This window comes from Musa acuminata, chromosome BXJ2-3 (genome assembly GCF_036884655.1).
Source record: "Musa acuminata AAA Group cultivar baxijiao chromosome BXJ2-3, Cavendish_Baxijiao_AAA, whole genome shotgun sequence".
NCBI lineage: Eukaryota > Viridiplantae > Streptophyta > Magnoliopsida > Zingiberales > Musaceae > Musa > Musa acuminata.
Window position 1 is genome coordinate 36658979 of NC_088340.1, and position 12283 is coordinate 36671261.

At 42.3% G+C, this 12283-nt stretch overlaps 3 protein-coding genes across 4 annotated transcripts; all 3 read left to right on the forward strand.

The window, feature by feature from the left end:
- The first annotated feature begins 394 nt into the window (after positions 1-394).
- Positions 395-2165, forward strand: LOC135606558 (cyclin-D3-1-like). The gene is made up of 6 exons (XM_065097590.1): positions 395-786; positions 962-1048; positions 1145-1243; positions 1313-1514; positions 1612-1733; positions 1822-2165. Exons 1-6 carry the CDS (start codon positions 469-471, stop codon positions 2053-2055), a joined length of 1062 nt encoding a protein of 353 aa, XP_064953662.1. The 5' UTR covers positions 395-468; the 3' UTR covers positions 2056-2165.
- Positions 2166-7556: 5391 nt separating this feature from the next.
- LOC135607973 (transcription factor bHLH143-like) lies at positions 7557-11033 on the forward strand. 2 transcript variants are annotated; one of them, XM_065100310.1, is made up of 4 exons: positions 7557-7676; positions 8165-8673; positions 8759-8871; positions 9002-11033. In XM_065100310.1, exon 4 carries the CDS (start codon positions 9019-9021, stop codon positions 10036-10038), a length of 1020 nt encoding a protein of 339 aa, XP_064956382.1. In that variant the 5' UTR covers positions 7557-7676; positions 8165-8673; positions 8759-8871; positions 9002-9018; the 3' UTR covers positions 10039-11033. The 2 variants fall into 2 exon arrangements, with proteins under 2 accessions (XP_064956382.1, XP_064956383.1); XM_065100311.1 differs by having other exon boundaries at positions 7584-7731.
- A 55-nt stretch (positions 11034-11088) lies between these two features.
- LOC135607587 (serine/threonine-protein kinase PEPKR2-like) lies at positions 11089-11848 on the forward strand. Its single transcript, XM_065099535.1, has 2 exons — positions 11089-11458; positions 11538-11848. Exons 1-2 carry the CDS (start codon positions 11089-11091, stop codon positions 11846-11848), a joined length of 681 nt encoding a protein of 226 aa, XP_064955607.1.
- Positions 11849-12283: the final 435 nt, after the last annotated feature.

Here is a 12283-nt window from a genome sequence, read left to right on the forward strand (position 1 = left end):
GTTTAAAAGATGGGGTTCCTTAGCGTCTGCCACTTGTCTCCACGTGCGTAGAATCAGGGCTGAATCGGCCGGAAATGTTTCACGAACAGGGTCTCTCACTGATATGGGACCCACCGAAACGGGTCCCGTTGCCCGCATACCTACGTATACACACCATGTACGTTACGTATACGGACATCCATAAATCTACTGTTCATCTCAAGCATTCATCGCGACTCAGATATATTGATGTCCACATCTGCAGCCACACCATGCATGGCTAATCAAGTCAGACTAAACCTTCTTCTTGCTCATACGCAGAGCGTGTTGTAGGATCTCCATGTATATAAGCCGCTTCACAGGGCACCAATCGGATGAGAAGCTCCTCCCTTTAGGCCTCTCTCTCTCTCTCTCCCTCTCGCTCTCTCTCTAAAGAGAGCATCTTGGAAGCAAGGAAGGAACCTCCCCCAGCCTTGCGATCCATTAACAATGGGTGTTAGCTTTAGATATGCTTCCTCCGCCCTCCTCAGCCCAGAGGACAGCAATGGCATCCTGGGATTGGGTGACACAGAAGGGCAGGACTTCTATGGAGAAGCTGCAAGGCGCGACCTTTGGCGATTTCCTGACACGAGGAGTGGTATTTATGCGGGCATTTCGGCGGATTTTACCTTGCAGTCGGAGGACTGCGTTGCGTTGATGGTGGAGAGGGAGTCGCAGCATCTCCCACAGGGAGACTATGTTAAGAGGTTGCTGAGGGGGCAGTTGGACCTGGCTATCAGAAGTGATGCCATTGACTGGATTCAAAAGGTAGGGTTGAGTTGTTCTTTGCTCACCTGGTTTGATATCTCTGTAGAAGACTTTTGTTGCGTTTCATCCTTTCTCTGATGAGTTGAATGAATCTGACAACAGCTTTATCTTAATTCTTTTCTTTCTTGCCTTGCATTTGATGTACTTGTGTCATCTTCTTCCTCTAAATGGGCAGGTTCATGCACATCACAGATTTGGGCCTCTGAGTGCCTATTTATGTGTGAATTACTTGGATCGGTTTCTCTCCTCCTACGAACACTCGGTACAAAGAACTCATTGTGATGTGTAGCTATGTTAATTAAGTAGTAGGAAAAGTACGATCTTTCTTAATGTTCTATATTTTCATCTCCATTTACAGCAAGGTAAGGCTCGGATGACACAGTTGCTATCAGTGGCCTGCTTATCCCTTGCTGCCAAGGCGGATGAAACAGAAGTCCTTTCATCTCTGGATTTACAGGTAAAAAATATATCTTTGGACCATTATAACTTTCTAGTACTGATCATGTTCTTTTGGATGGACAAACAGATAGGTGAAGCAAGGTATGTGTTTGAGGCCAGGACTGTACAGAGAATGGAGCTTCTAGTGCTCAGCACACTCAAGTGGAGGATGCAAGTTGTGACACCTTTCTCATTCATCGATTACTTTCTGTACAAGTTCAGTGATGGAATTGTGCCAGATAGCTCATTAGTTTCTAGATCTGTGGGGCTCATTTTGGGCACTGTTAGAGGTCGGTGATTAAGAGCAATGCATTATCTTTCAAAGTGTGAGAGATATTTAGATTGGATACAAAGCTTAACATGAATGTGACTGCTAATTAATTGCAGAGATTGATTTCCTTGAGTTTAGACCTTCTGAGATTGCTGCAGCAGTGGCACTGACTGCCTTGAAGAAGACCCAAGTTCTGGAGGTTGGCAAAGCTTTAACTTGCTGCAATCATGTAGATATGGTGAGATCATCCATCTGTGTTATACATTACGTCATCTAACAAATGCAATCTATGTTTTAAGAGTTAATTAGTTTGCACAACGGATTAGGAAAGAGTCTTGAGGTGCAATGAAGTGATTCAAGAGATGACATTGATGAAGAACAGGAGATATAAGAAAGGTGGTTCATCAGTTTCTACTGCGCCAAAGAGCCCGATAGGTGTGCTGGATGCTGCATGTGTGAGCTACGAGAGTGATGACATAACAGTTGGGTCACACGCAAACTGTCATCCTTCCTCTCCAGCTGCCAAGAGGAGGAAACTAAACAGATCATCATCTTCATGAGAAGATGAGGACCTTGTTTCCAACTCATTTTGATTTGTTTGCGAAAGCTTTGTTGTATTGACTGGAAATTAACAGAGAAGAAAGTTGGAATGAGCAGGTTGCTTTTGATATGAATGCATCTGACCAGATCTACAACTTCAAACCATACCACATGAGTCAGATGGGAATCACCATCTTATGGGAGCAAAAAAATGGTTTTATTTGATTCTGTTTCCTTCTTAGAATCATTACCAATCTACCATTTGTGATCAAAGGAGAATCACCCTACAGAAACGAGAAACAAAAGCAAGTAAATTACCAAGAACAAGCTCGATTCTACAGCATTCATCGCATCCTTGCTATGTCCTTCCACTGTTTGACTGGTTGTCTATAAAAGAAGAGCCCACTGGCTGGCACAGATCTTGGAGTGACAACATGCAGACAAAGACAACATTTATGGGGAGAAGTGTTGGGTAACCCCTTGGAAGTTTCAGGTTGCAGAGTGCATCAGTTGAAACAGTAAAAAGTAATAAGCTGGATGAGTTTGATCCCCCCAGTAATCCTGTAACATATATAGACAAGGATCAAGTACTTCCAGAGATTATTGTCTCATAGCTTTTGGCAGAAACCAGCATCAAGTTTCAAATACTAGTGAGGAATATGCATCATGTTTTCTTGTTCTAAATCTACCTGAAATGACTTCACAAACAGTGGTAAAGTGATAACTTCCTCCATTGAGGAAGCTGCCAGTCTATTTAGTGGGCAGTAGGCACAGTGTCTGTTTGCTGCAAGACATTAAAGAAGGTCCTGCTCCACCAACTTTAGTTTAGCTATTATGATTGATGACACAATTCCCTTTGCCATGCACCTTGCCTGCTGCTCTGCTATGACATGTGTGCCTATGTCAACCAATACTGTAACAGGCCTCCATGTCTCAGTTCTCAATATAAGTTGACTGAGTTCTTTTGAATCAATATAAGTGAGTCCATGAAAGGGACCAAAGAGTAGGTAGGTGTCTTATTGATAACTGGGAAAAGGAAACTGTCATGTGGTAGGGATGCATGAAAACTGGGAGGCCTCTTTAATCTACCTTTGTTAAGGGTCATGACTTTGAATTTTATGGATTAGGGCACCCAACAAAGCCAATAAAAAAGTGTTCCTTTGGGGATGTTAGGGAAGCAGTCTTATTGTAGGATGAGGTCTCTCTTTTGTGCTTCCCAAAGGACAGACCTGAAAAGGATTAGCAGGACCAGCCTTGATGTATCATAGAGTAAGAATTTGGATTAGATTTCCATGACCAAAAGATTTCTCAAGATGATCTCTGTATATTTTATAGGACTGCTGCATCTTTGCATCTAAAATTTGAGTTACACCAAAGCCTATTTCAAGATAATCCCTGCATTTCCACATACATGGAAATTGAGTTGAGATCACAGAAAGGAGAAGTTGGTCATCCCTGTCGTTTGTTGAAAGACAATTCATTTGGTTTCCATCTGCCTTCAACGATCTAAAATAAGATGGATTCTTTGGGGACCAACACATAATGACAGTCATGCATGGCAATAACTAATGCAGAGCTACTCCGATCAAACACAACACCAGTGTGCATCTCAATGCTCAAGAAGACACAGCTAAAGTTAAAGCTGAAGCACCAACAATTTTATGGCATCGGTTGGCCAATGAGCATACTACAGTTGACTGCTTGGTTTCTAGTGAGCTGCAGAGGAAACAAGAGACAGGCAGTGACAGCTAACCCTGTGAACAACAAGAGGGCAAAGAATAGCTTGCCTACAGGAACTCCAACCTCAATCACATTAGCGTTCGTCACTCAGCCGTCATTTAAAGGAAAGTTTATGGTGGTGAAGAAGGTGGTGATGGTTGGAGGATGCAGTGATGCAGGACCAAAGGCAGTGTGGGGGGATGCGATTTATTGCCTCGTGATCAGCTTGAAGACGATCAACAGCCAACCCCGTGTGGGGAGAACGAGTCTGAGTTTGGATCTTTGGGAAGTGATTTGGTCAGAGGCCACAAATGCTGCCAGCTGATGATGCCCTGCACAGGGCTCCATCCGCCAGGGTTGAATTGCTGGTCCTCTGTGGGGGTTACCGGCGAAGAGTTGAAGCTGCACAGGGCAGCGGCCCTGCATCATGCCCCTATCTCTCGTGTGTTTTTAGCACATCCTTGCATGCAAAAGAACACGAAGCACCACTGCATCAAATCCCCGATTAGGGAGGGTGGGTCTACAGGACACAGCTGTCACCTCAGTTGTATTATTATTTACATATCGGTACATCATGAATCATACATGCTAGGCATCGAGGAGGTGGTATTATAGCCATAAAGGGCTCCTAATAGATAATGACCCAACTCGAACTCGAACTCGAACTCGAACTCGACTCGATTAAAGCTTTTGCTGCAAGTTTAATGTGGGCCTTTTGTAGGCATAATCTAAGCCCAACATAAACTCTAGTTGGGCGTATTTGAAATGCCCACCTCCAAATCCAACATCGGCCCATTAACGAGCGAACGTCTTGTTCGTTTGAGGAATCAAACTAGTTCTAGTTTAGGATCGTAACCGTCTATTTTAATCTTTATATTTTTAAAAATATATCTATAATAAGTTATTTATTAAATTATTAGAAGGATAAATTCATTGTTTTTTCTGCGCGGTTTGGATCTGAATTGAAATCATCGATTTCGATTCCAGAATCGAGATACTAGAATCGAACCACCAAAACATGGTTCAGATTCGATTTAAAATCATCGACTGTTGACTCGATTCGATTCTGATTTTTGATCGATTTGAATGATTAAAAAAAATAAAGTTGGGATGTTGATAGAGAGAGGTTAACGTAAGCTCAAGTGTGATTGATAAGTCGGTCATCCTAGTCACCTATCAATCATATTACGTTGATAAGTAGAGATCGAATATGAGAACACGCGACTTTAACAGATTGCACGTGATCAAATGACATAGGTTACTAGAGTGGTAAACATCACGCCCCGTCTTTGCTTAAAACGTCGTATAATCCCCTCTTACGCCCAGTAATCTCGAACATAATAATTCTTAAACTATTTATAAAATATTCTTAAGGTACAATATTATGAACACTCATCTCGGAAAACTCACTCCTCGACTTAATTTTACAGGATCGATGCATTACTAAGATTTTTTTAAAATACTCAAGTAATTAATTCGTCGATAGAGAAAAAATGATTAGTATAGCATTTTTAGGTAAGCTTCTCTATTTATTTTGAAGTTTGTTATTGATAACATTTTTTGTGAGTTTGGCAAATCCTATAGTCCTACATCGGGAAAATCAAGTTTGGTATATCATGTTTAACCTATAAATAAAGGTCTGGGCTTTAAAGTCAGATGCACAAGTAGCATCACAAGAAAATAAAGTAAGTTCATACTCAGTTAAATAATTTGAGCTTATAATTTAGATTTTTCTTGTTTAATAGATTTAGTTCCTCACTCAGTATTGTACATTCCTCACTCATCGCTTGTGGCTCCCTCAATACTCGATATTGCTTGTCGTTTAATATAAAAAAGAAAATGATGATTATATTTATGTCTATATAGAGATATTTAATGGATAGCAAAAGTTTTCGATAGAATTTTTTATTTATATCAGCGGTCATCACGCCACGTGGCGAAGAAATGTTACGCGTGCGCGCTGACAAAGCGATCAAATCAAACGCCACTTGGAAGTGCTGCGCGCGTCGCCATCATCGCCTGCCACAAAAATCGGCCGTGCAATCCGTCCGCGCGTGGCAGCTCAGTAAACACGCCAAGCACACGCGCGGTTTGACCCGGTCAAAGACCTCCATCACCACCCACGCGTGTGACGCCAACACCACCCCGTGGGTCCCCCCTCGTACAGCGGCCACGGTTGGCCCCCTCTCGTCGCGTAACGCCAGTCGCGTACAATGTCGGCGTGTGCCGTTCCTTCCTCGAGACCCACGCGTGCGAGTCGCAGACTCGTGCGAGTCCGCCGCAGGCTTTGCCGCAGCTTGCTGCTGTCATCATCACCGTTGCTTTCCCGTGTTCTTGCTTTTTGGACGCTCCACGCATTGCTCCCATGTGTCATCTCTAATGCTCACCGTGTTAAAAGGATGCTCATTCCCTGTCCCCTCCTCTTTGTCCAATTAACACTCCCAATCCCATTATAGATTCATCCTTTCGATCACTAACCTCTTAAATACCAATTACCACTCCCAAACAAACTATCACAGAGTTAACGAGAAAGATAACTCTGTGAACGCTGCCAGAGAACGGGCGTGCACTGCATGCATGCATGCATGCCTTTTCCTTTCTACAGCGTGCGGAGTCGCTTGCGTTGCTTTGCAAGCGTGGCGTGGTGATCCTGTTCGAGACCAGCAGATAACGCCATATCTTCTACTTCTTCTTCTTCTTCTTCTTCCTCTTCCTCCTCTCACTACAGCAGATGACGAATGCTGTCATCCCAAACTAAAGTCACAGAAGCTATCGAATGAGGTGTGTAAACAAGTGGCCATGCACCAAGTCTTCGTCTCCGACACATCGTATGGTATCAGTACGTGCTGAATGGTCGTCACCATCGTTGACATAATTGTTGGTGATGCAAATGGTTTAAGCAGCAGCAACAAAGTGCTCCTCGATTCAAAGGGAAAGTTACGTGTCACCCAAAACGTAGACTCTACGCTTGGGGAGAAGTATCTTTGTCCATGCGAAGGGGTGGATATTAATGACATGGGGACACATAAACTAATGTCATCAAATCTTCCGGTACCTAAATTTATGTCATGTACCCTATAAAATAATCTCTTTCATGCAGTACTACAGGTTGGTGTATTCCAGTAGGATTGAACATCTGAGTACTACTAAAGATTTTTGGTTTGCTCATGCAGAAGTAAACTGGGATGGATTGATAGGCTCAACTCAAGAATCAGAATCGAAATGGATTGATAGTTCAATAGAACAAAAACTGGGATGGTTTGATTTTAATGTTTAGAATATCAAACATAAACTATCGATTCCAATTCGATTCTGAATCGATCAAAAACATTAAAAAAAGATTTAAATAACGAATAGATAGTATCGATTTTGATTCTAAATTCAACATATTCGAATTGTCGATTAAGTGTTTCTAAAAATACATATTCATATTTATTTGTAAATGATAAATAACGAAAGTGAGATTTGATAGTGGATCTAATAATATGATAAAGTCTTTAATTACAAAGTTAAAGATTCATGTAACAGTTAGATCATGATTAGGTTAATCTGATTGTTCTGAATTAATTTTGGAAGATAACAAATGCAAATTGATCGATAAAGAAAAGGTGGGAACGAACAATATGGATAAGACGGTAATTTTCGTTGTCCGCTGACCGTGGCATTAACGTAATTGTAGGAGTGTGAGGAGCCTATTTTTAAGGGTCATTTTTGGCTAAATTTACAGTTAGATGTTTCATTTTTCTTTAGTAAATTCGCTGAAGTAGAGGGGCAATGTTGTCTTCATGCGCCAATATAATCGACATCGTCGCCGGTCCATCCTCTTCCATGCCGGCTTCTTCCGTCTTTCGCTCCTCTTCCTTTCTTGGGAGCTTGACCTGTTCGAGCTTGTACGCCGATCGGCTCTAAGTTGGCTCTTCTGGTGCGTCTGGCTCCTCACTGTTAGCAGATTTGAGGCTTTGTTCGAGGAATTGCAGGTTTTTGTCCGAGATTTTGACGTGCTCCTTCCCGGATCATAAATTGGCACTTTTCTAGTTCTTAATTCTAGCATCTTCTCTGGTATCTTTGTTTGATGGATTTTGTGCTCAAAATCGAATATTTTCTACTCAATGCTCGTGATTTACTTTTCCTTTCCTTTTTCGGCGACAGGTTGACCTTGAAATCATTCTGCTCGTGGTTTTCGGTCGATATTTTTATATGGTAGAATTCTTGAAAGTCTGTCCAAAAGTCATTTTCCCCTTAATTTGTGGAGAATTTTCATAGTTATCTCATTGTTTGGAGACAAAGGAGCGATTTTTTTGCTTGTCTCGTTGGAAAATTATGGCGTGTCGTCGTTGTTGTCTTTTGGGTTATGAAGTTATGTGTTTCCCAATCTTTAATTGGTTTCTGATGTAGTTTTGGGTGTTCCAGTGAGATCGATTGGAGGAGGAGGGAACAAGAGCTGTGCTAGTTAATGTTTGGAAGCACTATGCGGTGGCTGAGCCTCTCTGTTGATGTTCTTCGGAAAGGCGTTTCCTTGAACTTGTACTGCCGAGTCATTCTATGACTCGACCTCCCTGTCTTTGGCTTTCCTCTTTGACATCCCCGTCCTTCTCTCTGATCCGTAGCGTCAAAACCCTCTTCTCGTAGAGGAAGCCCACCGTCGAGCAGATAGAATAGGAAGTCCTCGTTTCTCTTTTTCTTCGATACTACACTTTGTTTTCATTTCTTTGTTTTGTTGTTCCTGTCCATTTCTTGTTCTCTCTTTCTGGGTCCTCTGGTGAACTACTTCGGCTTCGAAGCGGAGAAGAGAAGTAATGGTGTGTCAAGCTGCTGCCCAGACGAGATTTCGAGCACTGAAACATGAGAATGGGATTGCTGGTGGTTCCACCATAATCGTTAGGGTCATAGCTTGCTTCCAACCATTACAGCATTGCCAGGTAAGTCTGGGAAGAAGCATTTTGTTCGGATGTTTAGGATCAAAACCCAGGCTTTTTGATCTTTAGTTATTTTCATGTCGTGCAGGCAGAGTACTTCCGCCATCTCCTCAAACCGGTCACGTAGATTAGCTTCTGTTTATCTTCTTATTCAGTATAGCTGCGATTCCGCAGATATTGGTGGCTAATCATATTGTGGGGGTAACATTTGTTCTTTGCTGATTGCGCTGATAAATTATTTGCAGTCCTTTTTATGTTTTCTGATGCGCTATAAGCAGCTTATGTGATTGAAAGGGGCATTTGACCAAATGAGGTGTTGTTGGTGCTTCAGGTGTTTGCTTTGTGGGGATGAAGAAAAACCTCAATCCTTGGCTCAATTTTCCACATCAAATGCAGCGGTTTAGTAGCTTAAACTCTGCTACTGATCTCATGGAGCCCAACATTGGGCGACAGAACAACCCACCGACGGCTTTCCCTACCTACATTAAACATTGTGGCTGTGTCGTCCCCAGTAATACCACCATAATGTTCCCAGAGATTCAAGCACTCAAATCCTTTGAGATGGCATCATCTATAAAATTTTCTGCAATTCCCATGTTTGTTCCACCAGACTTTGGTGGATCTACGAAGAGATTGCCAGTTCTTAATCAGTCGTGGGAACGAACAGGCTTAGATTTAAGCTCTTCATTACACCCATATCGGACTCTTAATCATGCAAATGAAAGTCTGGACATTCAGGGAAGCAATGAAACTGTTCACATTGGACATGAAGTCGAGGAGATGCATGAAGATTTAAGCTCTTCATTACACCCAAATCGGACTCTTAATCATGCAAATGAAAGTCTGGACGTTCAGGGAAGCAATGAAACTGTTCACATTGGACATGAAGTCGAGGAAGTGCATGAAGATTCTGAGGAAATTGATGCTCTTTTATATTCTGACTCTGATGATGATGACAGCAGGGAGGAGGAGGATGCCAGTACAGGACATTCGCCATTTGGGCCAATGACAGGAAGTTCGTCCGAGGTAGCTAGCTCTATCTTCCCAGTCAAGAGAAAGCGACTTGATGAGGATGAACCTGATGCTTTGCTTTTGGACACGGCAACATCAGGAGGCCACCATGGAGACAATTCTGATTTGGATTTTAACAAACATAGGATTGAAGGTGGCGACTCGAGCTGTGTGAGAGGAGAAGACCAGGATCGCAAGCGGTTGAAAAGGGAGAGGATATTAGAAATAGTCAGTGCTCTCAGAAGGATCATCCCAGGTGGAGAGGGAAAGGATGCCGCAACTGTCATTGATGAGGCTATTTGCTATGTCAAGTCTCTCAAGCTGAAAGCCAAAGATTTAGGTGCTGCTACATGGTAGCATTTGTTCTATAGGCACATAATTTAGTTTCAGACTCTAATTAGCAACAAAAATAGCAGTGCCAGTTCCATAATTATAGCCCTCTTTCGCCAAGATCAATGAAAAGGTGACAAAAGCAGAAGCCAGAAAGCTAGCTCTCTCCACACAGATCCAATAACTGAATGTCTGAATCGGTACTTTATGATCACAGTTATGTCTGTGCTTTGATGGTGGGTGAACTAAAGGGATTTCATGGTCCAACAAAGCATAACTATGGTTTGTTTGTGTGAGTAGCAAGGATTCCTAATCGTCACAAGGGGTGACTGAGAGCCTTTCCTTTTGACCCATGGTTTTGTGCATGCACGCCTGACAAGTTGGTGGCAATTGCTCATTTGTCTTCATCCTTCCTATCTTTGTGATTATGCTTCGAGGGAGGCATAGTGGTTGCCTTTGCTGAGGGTTTAGCAAACTGGAGAAGATTGATATCTGGCTCTACAGTTGCTATCCATGAATTCTTGGATGAGGATGTCATGGTTTTGTTGACAAAGAAGGGTTGCAAGTGACACTGTTATGAGCCCTATGTGGGGGCATGTTGGTACAAGCAAGGTGTTTGGATGCATGAGACCAGGTTGAGGTACTGACTTCAGGTGCTGCAGGTTGGAGACTGGAGTTGCAGCTGCTAGATATATGCTGTCATTGCATTGATGTGAGATTGTGCTCACAAACATTTTGATTACTACTGCTGCAAGCATGATGTTGCCAAAGTGATAAGAGGCAGTGAGCGCATGATCTCATTGTAACTTCTGAAGAGATTACCATGACAATATGTTGCAGATTCAGAGGATTTTAGTGTGTAAAAACTATTCATGGGAAACCCCTGTAGCATTGTCTTTTGAGTACATCATGTAGATTTATCGTGTGTGTTTGTTGGAGTTAAAACATAGGGTATATGGATTTCGATTAAGAAATTAACAAAATATTAAAACAATAAATTTCTGTTGGGCTTAGCAGCTGCATGTGCTCATGCTTTTGGTTTTCTCTAATATTTTTAATGCAATTTCTAGGGTAAGAATGGCCCATCATGTGTTGTTTGATGTGGGCTTTGTCATGTCATTTGATGATTTTCCAATTTTGTTCATGACAGGTCAGAAGTTGTCTGGTGTTGCTGGAAGCCCAGCATATGTAGCACCAGAAGTTCTCTTGGGGGACTATTCTGAGAAAGTAGATATTTGGGCAGCCGGTGTTCTCCTCCACTTGCTGCTGGTTGGTGAGCTACCATTCAATGGTGGATCTTTGGAAGCTGTCTTTGAGGCAATTAAAAAGACCGAGCTTGATTTTACATGTGGGGTGTGGGAGTCAATATCGGAGCTAGCACGGGACCTGCTTAGTAGGATGCTGACTCGGGATGTCTCAAAAAGGATCACGACTGATGAAATTTTAAGTGAGTTAAAAATTTCTCCCCTATTTGTTTGTTCTTGTTTCTGATTCGGAATGAGCCTGATCAGTAACTCTGATTTCAGATCACTCGTGGATTTTATTCTATACAAAATGCCCATCCGAGGTGATGCGAAGAAAATCTGTAAGAAAAAACATTAAACCCATAATCGATGTCGAGAGAATTGCTGCAGCCATCAGCAGCACTCTGTCTACAGAGAGTTCAAGTTCAAAGTCCGAGGAGCAGGATGGCTGTTGCTTTGTCGATGCTCTCGCAGCTGCCATGTCACGTGTTTCAATCTCTGAGACGAAGCGCACCAGGCTGTGCGGCCCTGTGAGTCCAATCCAGCAGCAGTGCTCTTCTAACATGGAATCTAACCTCTGTACAGCATTCTGACTCTGGTATATACTGATCTCCTCCATGGTTTTGATTACTGAACTAAATAACCACGAGCTAATCAATGGCGGCACGACAACTTATTTGTCTCACTGGTCCCTACCTCTCAGGTATTCAGTGTGGTCTCACAGTCTTGGATTACCATGTTCAATTGTATCATAAACTTGGAACTTTGCATTGTAAAATGACTGACATCAATTCCGTGACTTGATGTATTGGATCACCATGTTCAATTGTATCATATAGTTTTATAAGATCTAAATGAAAGTGATAGGAGGCAGTGGGTGCTTGATGTTATGGTAGCTTCTGAAGAGCATGACAGTATGTGGTTGCAGATTCTGATATTTTGAGTGTGTTAAAATATTCATTCATGGCAAACCCCTGTAGATCTGTTTGTTGTGTTCTACCAGCAAATTGACTTGATTTGGATGTTTG